The following is a 25224-nucleotide window of genomic DNA, read 5'->3' on the forward strand; positions in this document are numbered from 1 at the left end:
TCATCAGAAAGTAGGCTATGTTGAAAGATAGAATACAACTTATCGAAATGTATCTGATGTAGTCCCTCAATCAGTATTTCAACCGTGGGTAGACATAAAAATACAGCTTGTAAAAAATGTCACATGCGTAGGCCTGCCTTTGAAAAGCCATTTACCTCAGAAAAGCCACTCAACGACCATTGTTCACTTTTTCCTTTAATAGAGGACTATGGTAAGTACCAACATGCATGGTTACCTGTATAGTTTAGAGCATTAGTTGAGAGATTTCCTTCAGAAAAAACTGTATCTGATATAAATGTATCGATATCGAATCGCGATTTGAAAAATCGAATCTTGTGAATAATTTCGTGAAAATCATTAAATTTGTGTGAATACCCATCCCTGAAAAAATTAATAATAATAAAAAAATAAAACACAATCTATTTGGAAAGCCGTTGAGCAGTTCTCAATATTCAGGAGTTAAATGTTTAGAGTTGTGGTCATTTGAAGGTTTTATAGCAGAGTAAACCTCACCGAGGTGACTAGAAATGAGTGTCTGTTTTTTTCTGTACTGGCAGGCAGCCAGCACATCAGTTCTGCTTCCGTCACTGTTATGTGTCAAATTCTTTCTTGTTCTCTCTTTTTTAAGGAGGAATGTTGCTGAAGAAGCTTATCAGTCAGTCAGACAGCTGACATTTATCTTGCATTCTGACTCGGCCTCCCCTCAGTATTTACATTCCTATCACACTTACCTGGAGCATCTGGACGAGTCCCATGCCGTTGGATCATTTCTAAACAAAGTACAACGAAAAGTCACAGAACTTGCCAAATAAGGCTTAGACAACTTTTCTTTGACAATATTGTTGCCATAGAATCAGTCAAAACCTTAACCACACACTTCCCAAAAGGGAAATTGATAAGAATGCTCAAATAAGCCCTAGGCTAAACCCCAAACCTGAGGTGCGTTGCAAAAACAACTATGGCAAGTTCCGTCGTTACCAATAGCGTTCAATGGCACTAACCACCATAGTTAGCTAACAATGCTTTTGGGAAACGCACCCCAGGTTGACAAAAATGTGTCGTATGCTACCATACTCAGGAAAATCAAAGTGAGCAGCTTGCCATTAACGAGCATCAGTTGCACTGCTATAAACAAAATAATGAAGGCTGGTGCTGTGCAACAACATATAGAATGTGAAAGAGCGCCTCTTGCAGGAGCTAGAAGCTAGAAGAAACAGATGTTCATATTAACAATATAATCTATTTTTGTAAATAAAACATGTAAATCCTCTGTAAAATTAAAATATTTGTATAGACAGATACCCTAAAAAAAAAAAAATTATATATATATACATTTTTATAATAAATAAATATATATATATATATATATATATATATATATATATTAAACTCCAAATAAAAGTTTAATATATATTTTAAACTTTTATTTGGAGTAGGCTACTACTTGTGTACAATGCACATTTCTTAATATTAAGCCTAAAATGTGTTTTAATGTCACCATTGATGAGTATTGTATGATCTTTGAATAATATTGGCCTTTAAAGTGCAATATACTTAAAGTGTACCTCAAGTATACTTGCAATAGTCCCACTTTAGCTCAATCAAGTGTACTTCAGTATATCTTTAGTAGGACTTGCACTACTTCTGCACAATTAAAATGCATTAAGCACAAAATCAGTTATTCCAATTCAGTAGACTTTAAGGATACCAGTTTACCAAAATTACAATTGCAGGGTATTTTAATTAAGTACATACAAATGTAAATGTTTTTTTTTTTTTTTTTACATAGCATGAAATAAATTTATTTCAAATACATTTTAGTATATTTATTTTTCACTAGTGTGTATACATATATCTACGCATCTATCTGTTTGACTATCTACAATTCTATCTGACAATCTAGTCCGTTTATCTGTCCATCTATTCATCTATCTGATTTATGTGGCCATGTGCCCTGTTATAATGTGCCAACACCAGATTATTTTACAATAATATGGTTTATATTACACTACACAATGAACCAGTTTAGTTTATACATGCTTATCAAGCAACATTTTCTCAGCTAAAGGCCAGATAAACATGACCAAGATGATGAAGGGGGTCTGGCAAAACAAACGCTTTAAAACTCAAGATGAAGACACCACTGCATATTTAGCCAGAATATATATAAGCAGATGCCTGATATTCATATTTTTCCATACTGTCATTTCTCAAATGCCTGTAACAAACAATCTCAACAGTTTTGTTGGTAATTCCAGGATCCTATTTGTCACATTTCTGCGGTCACCCGTAGGATCCACCAGTGATTTGGATCCCTGTCCTGTCTTGACTCTTCATGCCTGTGCTATAGTTTCGCTAAACAGAAGCAACGCTTCGCCCCGGGGAGCTACAAATCAACAATCATCTCTCTCACGCCGTTAGTGCTCACGGGGAAAACAAGTGCTAGGGAGGCAAGTGTGTAAGTAAGTGTGCTTCGTGTTTGGCAAGGGAAAGAATCATGTAAATAAATTCCTGTGCGAGGGGCTGACACTGAAGGAAAGAATTCCCTCCTGGAAAACTCCACCCTAGTGTGGCGTGAGGTGAGGGGAGGTGAAACTGCCGAGCCCCTCGTGTGACTGCGGACAGTTACGATGGGAGGAAATGACAGTATAGTCTTAAGTTCACTGCCATTAGAAACAATGGAACCGGGCTTCCTTGAATTGTGTCCAGTTTCCACAGCTAAATGTAAGACAACACGCGGAGGACTAACGTTTCCCTAAAAGTGCTGGCCAGGATTGGACTTTTCAATGGTGTGAAACGGTCAAGACATTAACACAAGCGTAACACCTGTCCTTTGAGATCCCAAACTTGTACGTCATAATATATTTGGATACATAGTTGACCCACTTCACATGGGAAAAAAAAATCTATTCATATTACTGCAAAACATTTATTGGATTACAAAGTGAAAGCTATGGGGGAAAAAATAAAGTGCAGACATAAGAAATAAAGGCAAAAAATGAGAGTAAAATGTATTTTTCAGTAGCCGAAGAACAAAAGCCATCATAGTTTATTCTGTTTATTAATAGTAAATCATTAATAATAAAGAATCACATTGACAACAAAATTTCCCAAAAATGAGGACTTGGAACAACATTAAGATTAGTTATACAAATACATTAATTTGTCAAAATAAAATGGCAGAAATTATTTGTACTGCATTAGGGAGAAACTTGCTTGGGGTGCTCGAAGCACTTTTCCAAAAAACAATCCTAGATGTTCCTTCAGGAGGCCATGATCTTCTTCTTGCACTCCATGGAGCACAGCAGCATGCCCTGCATGGCCATGAAGCGCTGGCCCATAAGGCACTTGGAGCAGCAGGAGCACTGGAAGCACTGGGGTTCGGCGTGCCAGTGGTGCTCTCCGAACGACACACGCTGAGCCTCAGGCTCGATGGGGTTCTGACAGGCCGCACAGCACTGTGGACGCAGAGGTATACAGATCAATTCACAGGAAGTAGCAAAACAAATCCGTTTGTTTGACTCTCTCACAAACGATTGCACTTGTTACAGGCACAATTAACCCAGTGAAATATTTAAAAAATCTGCTCTATTTGAATATCTGAACTTCCCTTCCTGAGCCGATGAGTCATAAGAGCTGTGTGTCATAGTTCAGGCAGTCGCTAAGAGAGATCGGTGGTGTCCGATATCACACGACTCCATTAAGAGCACTTCCACCCTCGCTGTCCTCTGATTATCATGTCACTGGCACTTCCTAAATCTCCTTCACCTGCTCCTGAACCAATATGGCTGACGAACACATGCCGAGCCTGTTAGGTTTAATAGCCCAGGCTTAGCAGGAATTCACTTCCATTTAGGTGTGACATGAATGATACTTGGACAACGTGAGGGGATGTAAAATCTAGCTGCTAAATGTTTTGCTTGTTTGCAGTGCCCGAGCAGCATAAAATAGTTATGAAATATGTTGCGTTGCAGGTGCTGATACAGTAATCCTAGAATGCATTAATGCGCATGGGAATTACAAGAAATATACAGTATTTGCAATCAAAATGTTTGAGTACACAGCAGGATGAGAATCTAAATGTGCATGCATATCAAAAATCATGGTTACAATATTATTAACCTATTAATTTCTGAGGAATATTAAAAGAAATATTCAATAGAAAAAAAATGCTCCTGAAAGTAGTTGTGCAAACAAAACAAAAAACTTTTTTGTATTTAAGACTTTATATCTTATGACTAATTTGCATAATTATAACTTTACCTCTTGAACATATGAATTTATATCTAAATAAATATTACAAATGTATTTCACAAAATTACTTTATATATCATAATTTTGACCTTAATTCTTGTAATAATGAATTTATATAATAAAGTAACTTTTGCATACAGACCTCATTTCTCATTATGCAAAAATTATGTAAATACTCATCACAATATGAGTTTATATCTTATACATATGCGCGCACACACACACACACGTGCATGCTGACTTGACTTGTATTTATGACATATTTAATTTCTGTAACAATACAATTATAATAAAACAAAACACGTTTCTTGTATTTATAACCTTATCTCTCATAATTAAAATATTTTGCATAATTGTGATTTTACTTCCTGTATTTATGACTTTATATGATTACAACTTTATTTCTCACGTTTCTCTTAATATGACAACATCTCAATGCAACAAATACTTGTACTTATGACATTATATATCTTCTTGTATTCATATCATTATAGAACTCATTTTTATGCTATTATTTCTCACAATATGGCTTAATAACAAAACAAAACACAAAAGAGTTTTTAAAGAGACCTGTTTTTACAAAGCCCCGGCCTAAATATATAACAGTCACCGTAATGTTTGTATAGAGCAGAGAGACAGAGAAGGAGAGAAATGAAGGAATCTCTTTACCACAGCGTGGTTCTTCATGTAGCAGGGTTTGCAAACAGGCTTCTCATTCTCCATGACGTAGGTCTCTCCAGCCAGCACACAGTCACACTCAAAACAGCAGAAGTGCTTCAGGTGCCAATTGTGGCCCTCAGCCTGGGTGTACTCATTACTGAAGATGAGCTGGAGACCACACACACACACACACACTTCCCCCTCAGTATTGTGCTTTGAACCATATGGTATGTTAAAAACAATTTAACAACAGTCGACAGAATTGCATTCATTAGTTTACTAAGACTGTTTGAGATTTTAACAAAATATATGGTGAGGTCATCAGAGATGACACTGAAATTCATTTAAACCTGGAAATAATCAAAGTTTTAAGGTTTTCAAACAAGTAGAGATCTAGGTCACTAATCAAATGTAAGCAAATTTGTGACATTGACCATGTGAACTACTTTGCCTCCACTCACCTCATCGCAACCTGCACATCGAGGCTTTTCGCTGTCTCCATAATGGCGGCCACAGTACAGCTGACCCTTCTTCCAGAAATAGATCATGTCCACCAGTAGCTCAGAGCAGGTACAGCACACAAAGCACGCCGGGTGCCAGAGTTTATCGTAGCCTGCCCGCTCTGCGTACACCGCCGGCTCACCCTTCTTCATGGGCAGCTGGCAGCGGTGACATGACTGTGGGCAGAGATCCGGTGATGAGTTCAGCTTGGCAGAAACATTAGTGAAGATTGAAAGGGGGAAAACACTGTGAGGACAGGTTGGTTTTAATGAACGAGACCAGAGACCGTTTACTTTAGCAATTCATCTGCCCAGGTGAAGTAAGACTAAGCAAACATGAATAGGAAATAATGGAAATAAAAAAAAACCTGTAAAGTTTAGGGAATACATCCAAGATTCAAATTTCTTTATATCATATACAGTTTAACTATTTCTTGCTTCTAATTCTGATTTCATGTCTTACAATATGACTATATCTCATAGATACTTTATTCTGTATTTCTCAGAATATGACTTTATATCTTATAATTACAACTTTATTTCTTGTATTTATAGTGTATGACTTTACTACATATTTTACGGCTTTATATCTCATAACATTTTTATAACTTTATGTCTCACAATATGATTTTAAATCCCATAATTACGACTTTATTTATCATGTTTATACCTTTATTTCTCTCAAAATGACTTTATCTCTCATAATTATGACTTTCTGGTATTTATGACTTTATATCTCAACACAACTTTTGCATAATGACTTTACTTCTCACACATTATCGCATTATTTCTCAAATTATGACTTTCATAAAATCCAATTATTTTGCGTATTTATGACTACTTATCAAATTTATGTCTTTACATGCCATAATGTGACTATTTCTCATAATTGATTTGTTGTATTTATGATGTCATATGTCACCATGAGATTATTTCACATAATTAAGACCATTTCTCGTATTTATGCAATGACCTATTTTTGGAATATGATTGGAAAGCTGCAGCAGAGGGCAAGATTTTCATTGAATAACAAAAATGTTGGTTTGTTCATCTGAAAGCTGTAGTTAGATGAAAGACGAGTTAAAATATAATAAACAAATTTTATGCATCACATTTATTATGCTTTTCGGAGCTTAACAAATGTGATTGCTACGACATGTTCTAAGGAAAAGAGCTGGTAAAGATGATTTCAATTCTCCTTTTGTGTTCCAGGGAAAAAGACTGGACAGGTTTAGAACAACATGAGGGTGAGTAAACAATGACCCAATGTTCATTTTTGGGGTAAACAATCTCTTTAAAAAAGGCAAAAGCATTAGGCTGATGACTCCATCATGAGATTTCAAATGCTTACAATAGATTTTGGAAAAATCCACCAGAGCTTGAACATAACCACAGGGACTAAGTGTGGTAATTTATGAAGATCTCTGGAAGAACATAACGTTCATTCCAACTGCCTGACTAACACGGGCTTGGCAGAATCTGAACTGCTCTTATGTTAATCAAGTGAATCCGGAGATAAGTGCTGGAGAACGATTCGACTCTACTCCCGTAGCGCACATGTGGTGGAAATACAGTAAATACTGCTGCTCAACAGATCCAAAGCGGATTTTTCCATTAATAGATGGTGACATTTAAATGCCTATAAATTAGATTGAGAGTCATTTAGATGTAAAGGGATAATGAGAACAGAAAGGTTACAAAAGCTATTTGTATGTAATAAAAAATGTATCCATGACAATCAACTTTCACAAACGGAGTTGCATTTAGCATAACATGCTTGTAGGAATGGCATACTTACATAGTTACCAATAGGTCCAGTGGGGGACATCCCAGCAGCCCCTGGGGCGCCAACTTTTCCCATCGTAGCAATAGCATCACCTTTATCTCCTGGAGTCCCTGTTGTTCCAGCACCAGGTTTCCCTCCTGCCCCGAGGCCTTGAGGACCCTTTTCCCCGGCCATACCTGCCTGTTGTCCCATCTCCTCAGGCAGGGTGATGTCGCCTACGCCCAATGCCTCGTCCTTGTACTTGCGAACATACTGCTGCATTTGCTTAACCTCACCGGGCGAGAGTTCGTGGCAGCGCTCGGGGTCTTGGTCGTGATCGGGAAGCTGTTTGGCCATCTGTTTCTTACGGTAATCTGCTCCCGCTGTACCAGCGATGGGCCGCTGCTCAGGAGGCAGAAGCTCCATGTATCGCAGAGCCTGAGAGGACACATGTGATGTTGTTTGGTTAATATGAAATTAGAGATGTGGAACCCATTTAACTTTTGTAATGTGGTGTATTTTTGAGTGAAAAATAAAATGACATTATTGTATGGAATTGGAGTGACAAGACATTTAGTAAATTAGTAGTTTTTCATTCTTGGGGAAGTATTCTTTGCATTTTTTTTTTTTTTTAATATTCTAAGAGAAATGTTATATTTATTTTATGATAACTGAATTAATAAATATTAGTGCGGTCAAAATTAGCGTGTTAATGCAGGTGATTCAATTTTTCAGTTTAACAGTTGACGCAGGGGCGGGGCTAGGGTGGCCACCTCATTTACAACGGCTGCTGAGGTCTCTTTTTTCTTGCATTTATTTAGACGCAGAGCATCCTTAAGACTACATTATATAGGAGACTTTTTAGATGCGCACTCCAACTTCACCTCAGCGACAGGCACTATTGAAACGAGCGTGGAAAAGGTACAGGTGACGAGGCAGCTTCAGTAGAACAACAGTGAAATGCGATCAGATGAGATGTTGTCAGGCGATATGTCAGTAAAAATTAATTTTCCTGTCCTGTCAGCTGTTATACTGTGCTTGTAACATGTGCTCTTCAATTGCACGCACAAATACAGTGGCTCGCACTGTAGCCTGTATCATTTCATATTAAAGCGCGAATGAAACTACGAGCATGTGTGTCAGATCCACATCACGTTCAGCAGCGGCAGCTCTTAAAGTAACAGCAGCCAAATAACCTAAATAACCCAGCTGCTGTGATGTCTGTTAATCAAAGAAAAAAAAAAAAGACCAAATCAATAACTTTTGTTCCTGGTCCATCAATATTCAGTTACATATAGATGAATCTATATTTAATTTAGAATTTTGTGTTTGATAACTTTATTAAATTTTTGTATATTTCCTGCTTGCTGAAGATCGGGGTTTATGTGAAGATTGTTTTAAGTTCACTTACTGTAAATTAGAAATCGTTATTTTTTTAAGTCTAATAAATGTTAATATTGATAGCTCTCATTTATACTGTAATGTTGAATGGCTATAGTCAATAGATAAATATTTGGGGAAAAAAATTATTTTCCTAGACAGCAGTAGGATTGGTATCAGTGATGCTTGCCTTCAGTCATAAAAAGGTGCCATTAAATAAATATAAAAAATATACTGTTTATGTTGTTTCTACATTAATGAAGACTGAATGTGAAATTATTGCAGTATAAAAGTATATTTAAAAACTTTAAATGTTAGGTGGTATTAGTGATTAATTTCAGAAAAAATTTGCAATTAATTATTTTTTTAAACGATTGACAGCACTATATTATAATACCAAAAAAAATCTTTATTTAAAATGTTATAATTAAAAATAATAATTAAAATTGTTATGTATAGTTTTGCAACAGATTTTTTATAAAAAAAAAAAAACATTTATACAGGCCTACATTAAAAAAAAAAAAAAAAGAACTCATGCACTTTATTTTATTTTTTGATGCAGAAATGCAAAAAAAATTATATTTTGCAAAGTAGTTTTTAATAATTCAATCTCTTAGCATAACTGCTAAAGGCTCAAGTTTTTCCTCATTTTAATTATCGACTAAATTAATAAATGCAAATTTTTTCCCTAATATTTAGCTGTTAGATCATTTATTTTAAAAAATAGGAGTCTCAAAAAATTAAGTGGAGAACAGTGACCTCTAGTGAACCCGAGTATCACAGTACAATTTGCCCTCAAGCATACATTCCAAAAAAAGAAATATATATATATATATATATATATATACACACACTTAAATATAACAAAATATATAATATAACATAATATACCAAGCTTTGGTTGATCCCAGGTGGAGCCCATTCATAGGTAACGGACTTAACAACATCCGTTTTGGCAGGCACTGGGGTAGGGGATGGAACAACAGTAGTGGCAGCAACAGGGCCTTTAGTTGGGGTGGCAGCAGACGAAACCGCACTATGGCCTGGCCCTGATGCAGCAGTGCGGCCTGTTGCTGAGGCAGAAGTGGAGCCTGTTCCTGGGGCAGCAGTAGGGCCCGTTGCAGGGGAAGCAGGGGAGTGAACTGCAGCAGCAGGTGGGGAATAAGGAGGCTGGGCACTGGGAGCAGAGATCTGGCTGGAGCCGGGGATAAAGCTGGTAGCAGGAACAGGAGTAGCAGTGCTGACGGTGGAGGCCGGGATGCAGATGGTGACTTGGTTGCCTCTATAAGATGGGACGCCATCTCTCTTCAGCTTGGCTATAAGGCCTGTGTACTTGGTGTCCTCAAAAAGCTTCCCCACCTTCTTATTCTCCTCAGTCTCGAGCTGCACGTCATGGTCCTCAACGCCGCACTTGCAATTTCGACAAATCTTTCTGTTAAAAGAGAAGACAGAATTTTTTGGGGGGGTGAATACCTGTGGAAACAATTTAAACCATACACTACCATTCAAAAACGTGTGCTCATTTAGATTTTTTAAAAACAAATACTTTTATTCAGCAAGGACGTAAATTGATCAAAAGTAACACTAAAGACATTTATATTGTTAGAAAGGATTTCTATTTCAAATAAATGCTGTTCTTTTGAACTTCATATTCATCAACAAATCCTAAAAATGACAGTTTCTGCAAAAATACTGTATTAAACAGCATAACCGTTTTCAACATGAAATAATGTCACGATATTACTGTTTTTACTGTATTTCTAATCAAATAAATGCAGCATAAGAAACAGATCCCAAACTTATGAACTGTAGTGTATGAAGAACTAAACCGAACAGCAGCATACTGAGAAAAAAGGCTCGTGTTAACGTATTTATTGTATTTTAAAAGCTCAAGTGATTGAGAGAGAATGAAAGGAGCATATTTTTACTGTAGGATGAGCTGTCTCTCTGAGTAATGTCTGTTTTGTTAAGGTAAGAGTCTGATAACATTATTTTGGATCGCTGTGCACATGTCAAGTTAAGGCATGCACAGATATTCTGTAATTACTTGGAAAAAGAACGGCATGGGCTACATACTAAATCACTTTCGGCATGATTTTTTTAGCATTTCTATAACATATATAATTAAATCATACTAAAAAAAACGTGTTGCATTGAGAGCTGTAAAAATTTAGAGATAAAGAGGACTCTTTCTGTACAGCAAGATAAAGTATGTTGTTTATCTGCAAGTTGACTTCATGGTTTATATGGGGCATTGCATGAAAAAGTGGAAAAATATATGTTTTCTGGTTATGCTGTTGCTGTCATTGTCAACGCAGGCTCAGTAAGAGGTTAGAAAATGGTCATGAAAACTAAATGATGACTTTTTAGTATAAGAAACCTTGACTAACATTATAAGTGAAGAAAATAAAATGCTATAAAAGTAGAATGTGGCCCCTTTAAAGACACTTTGGCCTGTTTAACATATCAATAAGAGCCAAGGAGTAAGAAAGATGGTGTTTGGGAAATGCTACAACATAAATCGTAGCCACAAATCCAAAGAGGCTTTATCTTCACCCAAAAGAAATGTTTCAGCATGTCAGTGATCCAAAGCATCAAAGCACAGATGTTTTTATCCAAAGCCATTTACAAAAGAATGACTTTGAATTAAAGATGAGGCACAGGAAGTCTGAGTCTAAGCCTGTTTGAGTCACAACACAACATGGAAACTCATGGAAGCTTATTTTAGCCACAGAATAAAACTTAAAATAAAAAATAAAAAGTCTGTCATTTTTTAAAACTTTTAATTCAGACTTTTTTTTTCACAATTGTGACTTTCTACCTCACAATTCAGTTTTTTTCCCCTCACAATTCTGCATTAACATCACACAATTTTGACCTTTTTTCTCTGAATTCTTAGTTTGCATCTCACAATATAGACTCTTCTCTCGCAATTCTGTTTCTGTCACAGTTAAAAAATTTAAATACAGGTAATTTTGACTATCACAACTGTGAGTTTATGTCTTACAATTCTGTCTTTTTCCTCACAATTGCAAGTTTATATATCACAATTATAACACACAATTCTCTTAATTTTTTTTTATTTATATTTATATTTTTCGTGGTGGAAATAAGCTTCCATAGAAACCCTACCAAGACCTGACTAATTCTGTTCAGCACTGGATGGCTAGTTGCCCTTCCCTGCTGCATAGAAACAAACACAAAGATGAAGTCTCTGGCTCTGCATCCAATGACCTGTATCAACATTGATATCTTTTCATTCAAAGAATTCCTGAAACTCCATGAGAGTGATTGGGAATGGCAGTGATGGAGCTCTGGCACAGGCATCTTGGCACCTGTGGTTCTCACTTCAGGAAAACCAACAGAGTGCATCTAATGGCCAGAGCTCTCCTAGTGTGACAGCTTTTTGCCAGATAGATACGGTATTGCATGTTGGTGAGTTTGACAAAATGATGATGGATAAAAAAAGTCAAATCAATGATGACCCAATATGATTAGATACATTTTTCGCAATGAAAACCACATGCATGAATAATAACATTGCAAAAATATGTAGGAAGGAAGCAAGCACAAACCGCCAGAAGTGTAGCTCAAAGCCTTCACATTTGTCCTTGCATTTCAGACAGGCAGCTCCAGCTCCAATCTCATGGCCCAGGGTTATCTGGCAAAACAACAGGAGACGTTTCCCGAGTCACAAACACATATCAAACAAAAGTATTAGTCAAATAATTAGAAATTGTAAAAAAGCATATATGCATTTATTTTATTTAAATTAAACGGTGACCCCTCTGGCCCTTTCCTACTGGTTTCAAAAATAACAAATAGCGAGGGAAAGGAGGTGCTGTGTCTTTGGAAAATGTTAATTATTAACTTTATACATATATACAAGACATTTTTCTCTAAAGAAATTAATAATTTCATTCAGCATTTATCAAATAAATGCTCTTCTTTTAAAAACTGTCTATTCATCAAAAAACTGAAAAAAATTAATCATGGTTTCCACAATATATTAAGCATCACAACATCAATCAGCATATTAGAATGACTTCTGAAGAGACACAAATGACTGGACTAATGATGCTGAAAATGTAGCTTTGCCATCATTGAAATATATGACTTTTATTTGTAATAATATTTCACATTATTACCGTTTTACTGTATATTTTGTTCTGTCTTGTTGAGCATATAGGACTTCAAAAACATTGAATTTTCTAGCAATACATATTAAATAAAAGTCTAAATAAACAGCCTAAATAAATAAACTATGCCAAAATGGGTAAAAAGAGTTGTGAATTTAGCATGTATTAAGCTAGTCAACTGTTGGGACAAAATGTTTCATTTCTTTTTTAATGATTAATTTATTCTCTAACATGTCTACTAGATCTCACAAGAGATTTGCATTTCCAGTTCACAACTTAAAAGACGTTTGTGATTCTAATAATTTATAAAACAAGCAAATAAATAAAAAAAAGACACCAACATGTAGCAGGGTCATGAAAAATGCTCTCTAAACTCTTGTATGTATTCCTTTACTAATTTAGCCAAATCCAACAAAGGTGAAGTTGCATTTCTTCTGGGGTCTGCTTTTTATAAGACAAGCAGGCAAGATACATTAAAAGGCGGATTCATAAGAAAGTTTTTTTTTTTAAGAGTTCTCCTCAGTTACATGATCATGTGCTTCTTGAAACTTCATAGAACGTACTATTTGGGACAACAAAACTACAGGCCTTACAAAATGCTCTTTAGTTTGAAGCAGGACATAATTTCCATAATTAAAGGAAGGAGAAGAATGCCTCTCATACTACTCTTCCATTTCTACAAGAAATTTCAAGTGCAATATATATTTGAGAAACATCTGAAATCAGTCTACCTCACTAGATATTATAATATTTATTTTACAAAGCTTATTCTTGTCTCAGCAGTTCTCATCAGCTCCTCAGCTGGAAGACGCCTTATAAGGTCAAGTATTTATTAAGATGGAGAACGCCTGGGGGGCTTAGCACATATTCTGTGTTAAAGAAGAACATTTTTCTGCTTAAAAATCAAGACCTGAGGAGTTACTGTTTAACAGCGAGACGATGGGGCCCACAGTGGCATTTAGGTCCATAAACCTGTACCTAATATTCATACTGTACCTACCTACACTAGCTCCTGAGAACACAGAGTGCAAATCTCGATTAATGCTTTTAAAAACATCTATTTGGCAGAGATTTAGCAAATTAAAAAAATATTATTGCATCAGCTAAAGTTGCTTTAAACATTAGAAATGTTAATGTTTGTTAACCATTTCCTTGACAAACTCTTCAACTCTTACTACATTATTTTTTGCAATTGTATGCAAATGTGGAAATGTTATGTAATATTAATTTCTTTTAAAGGGATATTGTTTGAAAGATTGTTGGATGCTCTTTTCCATGCAATGAAAATGAATGATGACTGCAACTTTCCAGCTCCAAAAAGGATGCAAAATTGCCGTAAAATAGCATTAATGTAATCTATAATACATTATATTTAACTTTTCTGCCATACAATAGGTTGAAATAACATGTTATTAATTTGCCGAAACTGTAGTGAGAAGCTAACTGTTATGATTAGATCATCGAGACTGCGAGCTTAACCTGAGAACTGCATCAAGATTTGTGAATAAATCATTAATATTGGTTTGTGAATCTGATTCAAATAAATCTGATTGTCAAGATTTTAAGTCAAAAATGACTTAAATTTCATTCAGTCCATTCATCACAGTGCACAAGTCATATGGACTACTTATATGGAACATGAAAGTATATCCTTTTTGAGGCTTGACATCTTCAGTCATCATTCATTGTCTTTGAAGAACTTCAAAATATCTTTTGTGTTTCACAGAAGAATAACGTTATACAGGTTTGGAGCGACATGAGGGTGAGTAAACGATAACATTTTCATTTTGGGTTGAACTAAAACTTTAAGCTGTAGAGGAACTTCACATCTTTACATCACCTCTTGCAAAAACCCACTTTTTTCTTTTACTGTGTGTCAAAACATGTTTTATCACCACTAAACTTATAATTGAATTACTGCAATAAGTGATGAAAGAAACCCTCTTGCTGCAGTGACAACCATATAAGATAAGTGAATGAATCTATGGAAATAAACATAATATTCATAACTTCCAACTTGCTTACAGTTTGGAAAAGGAAAATCTATAGGTTCTGTTAACTAAAACCTATCAAATAAAGAAGAACCAGAATCTTCCTTTTATGTTTTACTTCCTATTAATGACCACTTCCTATTTCTCACTAAATGTAAACAAGTTTTTTAATCAATCGGCCTCGAATGTGAGAGTTGTAATGGCAAATGTTTCGCCATGTATAACAATGGCAGTGGCTTTACCTTTAAGGGCGTTGCCGAATGTTTCAGCAACTAATCTTTTGGATCATGACCAGTTCAATAAGCGTACCTTTTTAACTTCTTTCTCGATCTCCATTCTTGTCGAGCTTGTTTCGATGTGATAACCAGCGCTGACTCTAATCCCACCGGCAACTTTCCCTAACGAGTCACTTTTGTTGAACGGGACTCCCACCTCTGTCCCTCTGGCTCACATTCACTCACGCTGAAAGACTTCCGCTCATTGTCAATGTGCGCTGTTTAGCCAATAGGAGCAGAGATGTAGATTTGAACTACCAATCAGAGCCATGTATGACATGACGGATTTTTTTAATGACACTTGTTTTATATAATTATTTAAAATATGTATTATTCATTTGAATAATTAATTATCATTATTTGAATATAATTAATATAATTAATTATTAAATTAGTAATTGAAATGGAATATTTTTGTGTTTTGTATTATATATATAATTTTATATATATATATATATATGTGTGTGTGTGTGTGTGTGTGTGTGTGTGTATTATTAAATTATTTTAAATTATTAATTATATTTATATGTTTGTGTACATCATGTTTTGTCACAAACACAAAAATATAAACATAATTAATAATTTATTATAATTCAATAATCATTTATTCATACATGCATACATATACATACATATATTATATATACATATATATATATATATATACATACATACATACACACACACACACACACACACATACATACACAAATTAATAATACATTTGAAATTATTACAACAAATAAATCTCATTTAAAAATTAAACATTTTAAACATGCTTACATTTTACAGTTAAGGGTGAACTATAATACTATTCGATTAGCCACGTCTCTTAAAATATTTAATATTGTAATTTAGATACATAATATTGTTATCTTACTGGACATTTTTAATTTAAAGTATTTCATTTTATATCATAGCGTTTCTTCGTTCATAATTGTGTGTGTGTGTAAGAAATTGTTCAATAAAATAATGTTATGTATTAAAATAAAATTCAAATATTAATTAAAAGTTATTAATTAAAGGTTATGTTCATTTTATTTTTCACTCAAATTATCAGGATGTATGTTAATATATTTTGTAATAAAAAAGCATTACATTTTCACCTGTGAGGCCTTAGGAATCTGTATATACAGTATATTAATTTGTTTAACATGCTTTTTCTTGTTCGACATAAAAAATACACATCCTAACAGGTCAGAGCAAGTCATCATAAGTGCATATTATGGGGTGGAGGGCAGGAAACAGCCGTACTCTGACAGAACTGATACGCTGGCCTCATACAGGAAGCTGTGGCTTATTCAGTGTTTGTGTTGGTTTTGGAAAGGGTGTGGTGATATAAGACTTTAAATTCTGACATACTAAATTCTGCTTTTCTGCCTCTCTTTTAGAGGTTTATTAAAGATTTGTGCAGACTAAGCCTGCTTGAAATCCTTGCTTCAGTCATTTTGTTGAGTTGATGTGGACATGAAGCACTAACAGCATGGCCACTGCTTCATTGTCATGACTAACTATACTGTCACCAGCCATAATGATACTGTTGTCTGAATATACTCAGAAGCTGGGTGTGTTTCCTGTCTTGTCTTGTGTAATTACACAGTCACTTCTTTTTTTTTTAGCTCTGTTTCATCTAGATTACAAAAGTGTTTTTCAGTGCATTAGGGTGAGGTGTAGGTTTGATCTAATAGCCTTTAGTTCTACCACTAAGCAGCAACATCATATTTTTCACCAAAGTTCCATGCACTAAATTGCATCACACTCCCTAAAAATTCAGATGAAAAACAGCTGCATTGTTCTCATCCATCAGACTCAGTGGCAGTGTTACACAAGTTTACCAAAGCAGCAGGCCTGTCTGAGCTGATTTAATGTCAAAACTATACTTGGTACAAGCATTTCCTGCTATTCCATTCCACACAGCAAGATCTTGTTTTGCAAAGAGATATAAATGCATAAACTATGTAAATGTTTATTTTCATGGTTTTGTAATAACCATTCTAACTGTTTATTCAGACATATGGGGGTTTGACTAACAGTACCATAGCTGTGGCTAAACTAGCAATGTTGTGTGAAAGGATGAGTTTGTTTGGTGATGTTTAATCACCATTTAGGTGTAACTTTCCTGTCAAATTATAACTTATTATGAGGTTTTGCAGATGAGAAAACTGCAGTAGTAGTAAATGATTACCATGGTTTGGTCATCTTGACCTGCATAATAATATCTGATAACAAATGCATGAATGTCATCAACATATTCTGTCCATCAGCAGATAGATAGATAGATAGATAGATAGATAGATAGATGATAGATAGATAGATAGATAGATAGATAGATAGATAGATAGATAGATAGATAGATTGATAGATAGATAGATAGATGATAGATAGATAGATAGATAGATAGATAGATAGATAGATAGATAGATAGATAGATAGATAGATAGATAGATAGATAGATAGATAGATAGATAGATAATATATTTATAAATATATTTATATAAAAAATACAAAGTCAGAAAATATATTCCAAAAGCATTTTGCACTTGACTAATGACTGATCTTTCTGTCCCCTCTGTGCCCACAAAAGTGTATAATTTAATATGTTTATTTATAAAATCGAATAAAACCAATTAATTTAGCATAATTGCTCCAACATGGTCTATACAGTTGGACCTTATTGTTAATTTGGTCTTGTTTTTACTATCTTTCTATCTAGTCAATACACCGTATGCTGCTAGGAGAAACAGCTGCATTGCTCTCATTTGTCAAACTTCAGCATTAGTATTGTATAATATTGTGGGACCCACAGCAGCAGGCTTGCCAAACCATTACTACCTCAAATACAAGGTCACAGCCACCAGGGCCGTATAGGGCAGTATATAAAGGATGACTCTAGCTAGATGAAGGGGCTACTGGTGCTGACTGCTCTGTTTGTGGCCGTGTTTGGCAAAAATAACTTTGAGGGGTGAGCTGACAAATCTTGTTTACAATCTTCCTAGGTTAAAAAAAGAGAATATATATAAATGGTTATGCACCAAAAAAGATAAAAGTGGTGTAGCATTTTACATGAGTTTGAGGGAGGAAGCTGTGGTTTATTCAGCCCTCAGTGTTCAGGAGGAAGGTCATCATGGTGATAGCTACAGTGATAAAATATAAAGTGAGATTTTTAATGCTGATTGCTTTACTTTATAAGAAAGGAATACTATTTTTAACTGCTCTGTTTGTGGCCCATTGAGTCTTAAATGGACATTTTATCCAAAAAAATATCATTTGCGCACCTTCATGTTGTTCCAAAAAAAAGTTGTTGTTTTCAAAAATGTCAGTGTTTTTGTCTCTGCAATGAATGCCTTTCATTGTATGGATAAAATATCTTAATTTGTGATGAAAATTTAAATAAAGCCACATGTCTTAAGAAGTGTTCCTGCATATGTTTTGATGTATCTAGAGACCAAGTTCTTCGGATCACTGCAAAAGATGAGGCACAGATCTCTCTCCTGAAGGAGCTTTCTGAACAGGAACACATCAAGTTTCACATCAAAACCGATCTACTTATTTATGTTTCTCATATGCAGCCACAGCCATATCACCCTGTAGCCCAAGACCGAGGTCCTGACTCTCTGTGGTCATTAAAAATCCCAGGATGTCTTTCGAAAAGAGTAGAGGTGTGACCATCCTGGCCAAATTTCCCATTGGCCTCTGACCATCATGGCCTCCTAATCATCCCCTTACATTGATTGGCTTCATCACTCTGTCTCCTCTCCACCAGTAAGCTGGTGTGTGGTGGGCGTTCTGGCGCACTATGGCTGCCGTCGCATCATCCAGGTGGATGCTGCACACTGGTGGTGGACGAGGAGACACCACCCCTCACAATGTAGAGCGCTTTGAGTGCTTAGAAAAAGCAGAAAAGCGCTATATAAATGTAATGAATTATTATTATTATTATTATTATATGCATTTGGCATATAAACATTGTACTTTGTGAACATCTGATTTACTTGTTTCTGTCTGTGTTCAGTTGGACTTCTGGAAGAAGCCTGTTCATGAATCCTTGCCTGTGGATGTCCATGTCCCGTTTCACAGCCTACAGGCAGTCAGGGCATTCCTGGGATACAATCAGATCCAGTATAATGTCATGATTATGGATGTCCAGGTGGGACTATTAATTCAACTTTTTGATTGCTATGATTATAATAGCTTGGAGAGGATCATCATACGACACATTCTTTGGAAACACCAGGAAACCTTTTTGTCAATCGGGCCACTTTTGATCTAAAATATTTCCTTGAAGTACCCCGTGGGATTTTAAGTTAATGTTTCAAAAACTGACACTTGTTCAAGGTTCTCTAGTGTTGGTTAATGGTCATATATGGATTCTGATATGACATGCAGGTAAACAAATAAAAAATATATATATATATATATATATATATATTTTTTTTTTTTTTTATTATTATATTTCCATCAACTCAGAAACCCCACAGGTTCGCGAACCCTGGTTTGGGAAAACTTGGGTTACACCACAATTAATATTTGATCATATTCAATATATAATTTGGGTAATAACAAAATGTAAAGTAGATTTTTTTTTACATTTTTCATTCTTCTTTCTCTGTAAGGATTTGCTGGATGATGAAGAACGTGAGATTGTACCTTTCCAAGAAGTACCAATGACTTAGTCTACACCAACTACCATGATCTGAGCTCTGTAAGTTCCGCACAACTTTAATTATATGAGTGCATTGCAAGACTTGTTGGATGTGACTATGTTGTTTCATGTTTTTCAGAATTTTACTATTTTGTATATTTTAAACTATTTTACACACATAATACAAACAGTCATTTGATAACAATGTTTCTCTCAGATTAACTCTTTCATGGACATGCTTGTGGCAGAGAACAGCAATCTCGTTAGCAAAATTGTGATTGGTCAGAGCTACGAGAACCGCACCTTGAATGCACCCAGGGCCAGAGCATTGAAAATGTGGCATGGATGGGTATTCCAGCATGACAATGACCCAAAACCTTAGCACATTAAGGTCCTGGAGTGGCCTAGCCAGTCTCCAGACCTTAATCCCATAGAAAATCTGTGGAGGGAGCTGAAGGTTCGAGTTGCCAAACGTCAGCCTCAAAACCTTAAAGACTTGGAGAGGATCTGCAAAGAGGAGTGGGACAAAATCCCTCCTGAGATGTGTGCAAACCTGGTGGCCAACTACAAGAAACGTCTGACCTCTGTGATTGCCAACAAGGGTTTTGCCACAAAGTACTAAGTCATGTTTTGCAAAGGGGTCAAATACTCATTTGAGTCATTAAAGTGCAATTCAATTTATAACTTATTTTAAATGCATTTTTCTGGATTTTTTTGTTGTTATTCTGTCTCTCTCTGTTCAAATAAATCTACCATTAAAATTATAGACTGATCATTTATTTGTCAGTGGGCAAACGTACAAAATTAGCAGGGGATCAAATAATTGTTTCCCCAATGTATATTGCATAATTATAACACTATACATTTAATGGTAAAAAATAACTCTGTACTCTTGCAACATTGTCTCCCAGACCTCTTCACATTTACATGTCTGACACCTATTGGATAATTAGAAAGTTGGCCCATTTATTATGCAGTTATGTAATGTAATGTGTAACTTTATTATGTAATGAACAGAAAGCAGGACAGATTTTTTTATTCTTCAACATTAGAAAAACTTGTACTACACTATAATCGTAAAAAGAACATTGAGCTGTCACTGCTCTTTACATTCCTCATTCACTTTACATTCCTCCAAAAGATCTGAAAGCCTAAAAAGTTTATTTTCAACAGGAGCCCGATCAGTTAAGTCGTCTGATTCATGAATATGTCGCTACAGCAAAAGTACGTGGAGTATTTAACCACTCATAAGAGGCTGTTAATGAGTAATAGATCATTTCACATGCAAAGGGGGTGTTTTTTGCACACCCACAAAAAAAAGTTAAAATATTTGACTGTTTTTGGTAAAAAATTATAAAATAAATAAATAATAATAGATTAAAAATAAAAATAAGATGTAAGATGATAAGAAATTCACTATAGCATTGTATGTTGAAATTCAGGGAAAACTGATTAAAAAAAAATTTCTTTCAAAACCTTATTGACATATATTGTTGCTCTTAATGATTCAGCTTATTCAGTTTTTGTCAAATAAAAAAAAAAGTTACAGCAAATATGTAATAATAATCCAGCCATAATGTAACTCCATGGCAGCTATAAATTCATAAGTGCTTCTACTGGAACTTATGGCATACTGTGCAAACATTACTGATTTGTGAATCATTTTAAACTCATTCTGACTGGCGCTTACAAAACAATCAATTCACTCGTAATTTCTACAAAAATTTACATCAGCAATGTTCGTAAATCATCAAAAAACATTATAGAAAACAAATGAGTACGTTTGCATAAAAGAGAAGATTTAAAAAAGTGAGCTCTAGTGACTGTGGACTGAATTTCCAGTTTAGCTCCTCATTTGACAGGGAATTATGATATGAGGACTTGAATTACTGTAGATACAGCAACTTGTTTTCTTCTCAATAAACCCTGAGTGGCTATATTAAGTAACAGGCGAGAGAACAGATGCAATGTTCTCATCCCTTAAATTCCATCATCAGTTTTTATTAGGTTATGAGAACCAAAGCAGCTGACCCGTGACCTGTTAGGTCAGTCATAATCACTATGTTAATATATAAAGGTGGTAGCTAACTGTGAAGAAACTCTACTTCAAGCAGCAAGATGAGGGGGTTACTGGTTCTAACCGCTCTTTTTGTGGCCGTGTTTGGCAAAGTGACTTTTGAGGGGTGAGTTCACAAATCTTATGTCTCTATAGCTCATAATCTCTGCTTTCAAATTCTCACATTCACATATAAACACGTGTTGGAATAGTTACTTATGTCCTATGACATACTGACAGCTGACAAAAAACTGTGACACCTTAATTTGGCTGTTATTCTTTTTGCTATCTAAAACATACATTTTAGATGAAAATTTACATTTGCAAAATAGGCCTACTGAATGTTTAGAATATTATCAATAAGTATTAATGTCTCTACAGAGACCAGGTTCTTCGGATCACTGCAAAAGATGCAGAGCAGATCGCTCTCCTGAAAGAACTCCCTGAAGAGAGACTCGAGGTAAAGCCCATTTATCATGTTTCAGATCATCAGTGTTTCAGATTTGTTGGGATTATATTATATATACTTCATATTATAATATATGATATAAAATATATCTTACATTTTGCTCTGTGTTCAGCTGGACTTCTGGATGCCGCCCTCTCGTGCATCCTTGCCTGTGGATGTTCATGTCCCGTTTCACAGCCTACAGGCAGTCAGGGCGTTCCTGGCGTACAATCAGATCCAGTATCACGTCATGATTGAGAATGTCCAGGTGGGACTATATCAGCACTGTGTTTTGGGGGGGGGGGGGGGGGGGGGGTGAAAATGAATGAAACATTTAATCATATTTAGTTGCATATAACACCAAATAAGTATTTATCAGGAATAATTACAAAATGTTAAGTTGAAAATATTTATTTGATGGCTTTCTGTACCAAAAGGATCTGTTGGATGGTGAGGAACGTGAGATGGTGAAATATCGTTCCTTTCCAAAAAGCACCGATGACTTTGTCTACACCACCTACCATGATCTGAACTCTGTGAGTGGTACAACTTTATTTCAATATTAGTACAAGACATTGAACTTTCAACATCAGCCTTTTAAAATAAACTATGTTGAATTGTGCTTTAAAATGGTTTGCATCAAATGTGTTTCTGACTAGAGTTTAGTGTGTTGTTTATAAACTTACACAGCCATTCTCAATCAACTGATCTTCACCGTGTTTCTCTCAGATCAACTCTTTCATGGACATGCTTGTGGCAGAGAACAGTAATTTGGTCAGCAAAATTGAGATTGGTAAGAGCTACGAGGGCCGCTCCTTGGACGTCCTGAAGGTAGGTCACGACTCATGATCAATAACAGTCTCATGGTTTTCTTTAAGCATGCTTACTTTCTACTTGGAAACTATTTTTATTTTTGGCCCTTAATTATACTTCAGTGTTAGTGGAAATTAATTATTAAATCCCAATTTGCATACTATCTATAATACATAATATGCCATATTAGTGTGTCCCAAATCATAGTATGCTGATAGTTGTATATAAAAAAATAGCTTCAGTAGCTAATTTTGCATACAAGCTACTATTCCGATTATGCCACAATTCTAATAAATTAAAAAGATAGTTCACCAAAAAATGAGAATTACCCCATGATTTATTCACCCTCAAGCCATCCTAAATGTCCTGACTCTTCCAAGCTTTATAATGGCATTGAATGGCTGTTGAGATTTTGAAGTCCAATAAATTGCATTCATTCATCATAAAAAGTTCTCCACATGGCTCTGGGGGTAAATAAAGGCCTTTTAAAGAGAATCAATGCATTTGTATAAGAAAAATATCCATATTTAAAACTTTATAAACCGTAATCTCTAGTTTCCGCTAACTGCCGTACACGAGTTCATGAGAGAGTGGCGTTTCAGTGGATGATGGTGGCAGTGATGAATGTGAAAGCGCAGAGGAGAGAGCAAAACAAAACACCAGACACAAATTAGAAATACAAATAGAGGATTTGTAAAAAATATAAGCCAAGAGGATTTCGATATAAGCCAAGATGAGACTGGTTTTCCTTTGCTTTAAACAAAACTTGGTTCTCACGAGACTAGCTTAGGCTATTATGCAATTTAAAGGTCAGAATAAATTAATATTTCCATTGGTTCAATATGACTAACATCCTGTCATTCAGTTCAGCACTGGAGCGAACCGTCCAGGTATCTGGATCGACACTGGCATCCACTCCCGAGAATGGATTACACCGGCCAGCGCAATCTGGTCTGCCAAAAAGGTCAACTGAAATTATGAAACACAATCTACTCAATCTTCTACCACAAAAATACTGGTCAACAACTTTCCCACTTGTGTTTTCTATTGCATAGATCGTGACCGATTATGGACGTGACCCTGTCCTCACTGACATCCTTAACAACTATGATATCTTCTTGGAGATCATCGCCAATCCTGATGGTTTCGCATACACCCACAGCAAAGTGAGTCTGATGCTTGGAAGACTTCACATTGAAAGCTAATCTCAATTTTAATAAAATTTGCCCTCTTTCTTGTGTAATCCAATTGTTTGGTTAAGGACCGCATGTGGCGTAAAACCAGAAAGCCAAATCCTGGCTCCAGCTGTGTTGGCGTTGACCCCAACAGGAACTGGGAAGTTAGCTTTGGAGGTGAGATTTAGCTTTGTTTGTGATATTGGGATTCTGAAGTGTTTATATTGTACATCCCAATGATATGTAATTTTTTTTCCTCTACAGGGTCTGGTGCCAGCAGCAACCCATGCTCTCAGACCTACCATGGTCCCAGCGCTCATTCTGAGCCTGAGGTCAAGGCCATTGTGGACTTCGTGAAATCTCACGGCAAACTCAAGGCCTTTGTGTCCATCCACAGCTATTCCCAGATGCTCCTCTATCCATATGGATACACAAGCACTCCTGCAAAGGACCAGGCTGAACTGGTATGCATGTGGAAACATGTTGATCTGGATACGGTTACCATGATAGATCTGTTCAAATGTAATAATTCTTTATTGTCTCTTCAGCATGAACTCGCCAGAAAGGCCATCTCTGAACTCCAGTCTTTACATAACACTGCCTACACATATGGCGACGTCATTACTACCATCTGTAAGTACATTTACAATTAACCTGAAGCTCTAATTTTGTCAATATTACAGTGTGTATCAGAATGACTATTATTTATGATAATCTCATTACTAACTCTGCTCTCAGACCAAGCTGATGGAATCACTATTGACTGGACCTATGAACAGGGCATCAAGTACTCCTACACCTTTGAGCTGAGAGACACTGGCCGCTATGGTTTCCTCCTGCCAGCCAATCAGATCGTCCCCACGGCTGAGGAGACCTGGTTGGCCCTGATGGCCATCATGGAGCACACCAAAAATAATCCATATTAAACATAACAATGCTTCTGAGCCAAACTTCATAAAAGAGTGTTAATAAAAGACACTTAATCAATGGATAATGTACAGTGAATGGATCAATATGGCAAAAAAGGGTTAGGCCTATTGCCATAATGATTCTCAGATTGTAGATTATCCAGTTTATTACATTGCCTCTTGACTAATAAATGAATAGGCCTACAGAAACATTTATA

At 35.6% G+C, this 25224-nt stretch overlaps 2 protein-coding genes across 2 annotated transcripts; one reads left to right on the forward strand and one right to left on the reverse strand.

The window, feature by feature from the left end:
• Positions 1 to 1716: 1716 nt before the first annotated feature.
• LOC306868570 (testin-like) lies at positions 1717 to 15179 on the reverse strand. The gene is made up of 7 exons (XM_079414819.1): positions 14999 to 15179; positions 12135 to 12220; positions 9451 to 9991; positions 7213 to 7617; positions 5376 to 5591; positions 4924 to 5082; positions 1717 to 3458 (listed from the first exon to the last, which is right to left on the reverse strand). The coding sequence occupies exons 1-7, from the start codon at positions 15023 to 15025 to the stop codon at positions 3264 to 3266; spliced, it is 1629 nt and encodes a 542-aa protein (XP_079270945.1). The 5' UTR covers positions 15026 to 15179; the 3' UTR covers positions 1717 to 3263.
• Positions 15180 to 21724: 6545 nt separating this feature from the next.
• On the forward strand, positions 21725 to 25083 carry LOC306867937 (carboxypeptidase A1-like; the record flags this gene model as incomplete). The annotated part of the gene is made up of 11 exons (XM_079413890.1): positions 21725 to 21789; positions 22044 to 22122; positions 22244 to 22378; positions 22548 to 22646; positions 22840 to 22941; positions 23789 to 23887; positions 23979 to 24089; positions 24185 to 24275; positions 24363 to 24562; positions 24647 to 24731; positions 24837 to 25083. 11 exons carry the CDS (start codon positions 21725 to 21727, stop codon positions 25022 to 25024), a joined length of 1254 nt encoding a protein of 417 aa, XP_079270016.1. The 3' UTR covers positions 25025 to 25083.
• Between the last annotated feature and the right edge of the window lie 141 nt (positions 25084 to 25224).

This window comes from Barbus barbus, assembly GCF_936440315.1.
Source record: "Barbus barbus genome assembly, chromosome: 50".
Lineage (NCBI taxonomy): Eukaryota > Metazoa > Chordata > Actinopteri > Cypriniformes > Cyprinidae > Barbus > Barbus barbus.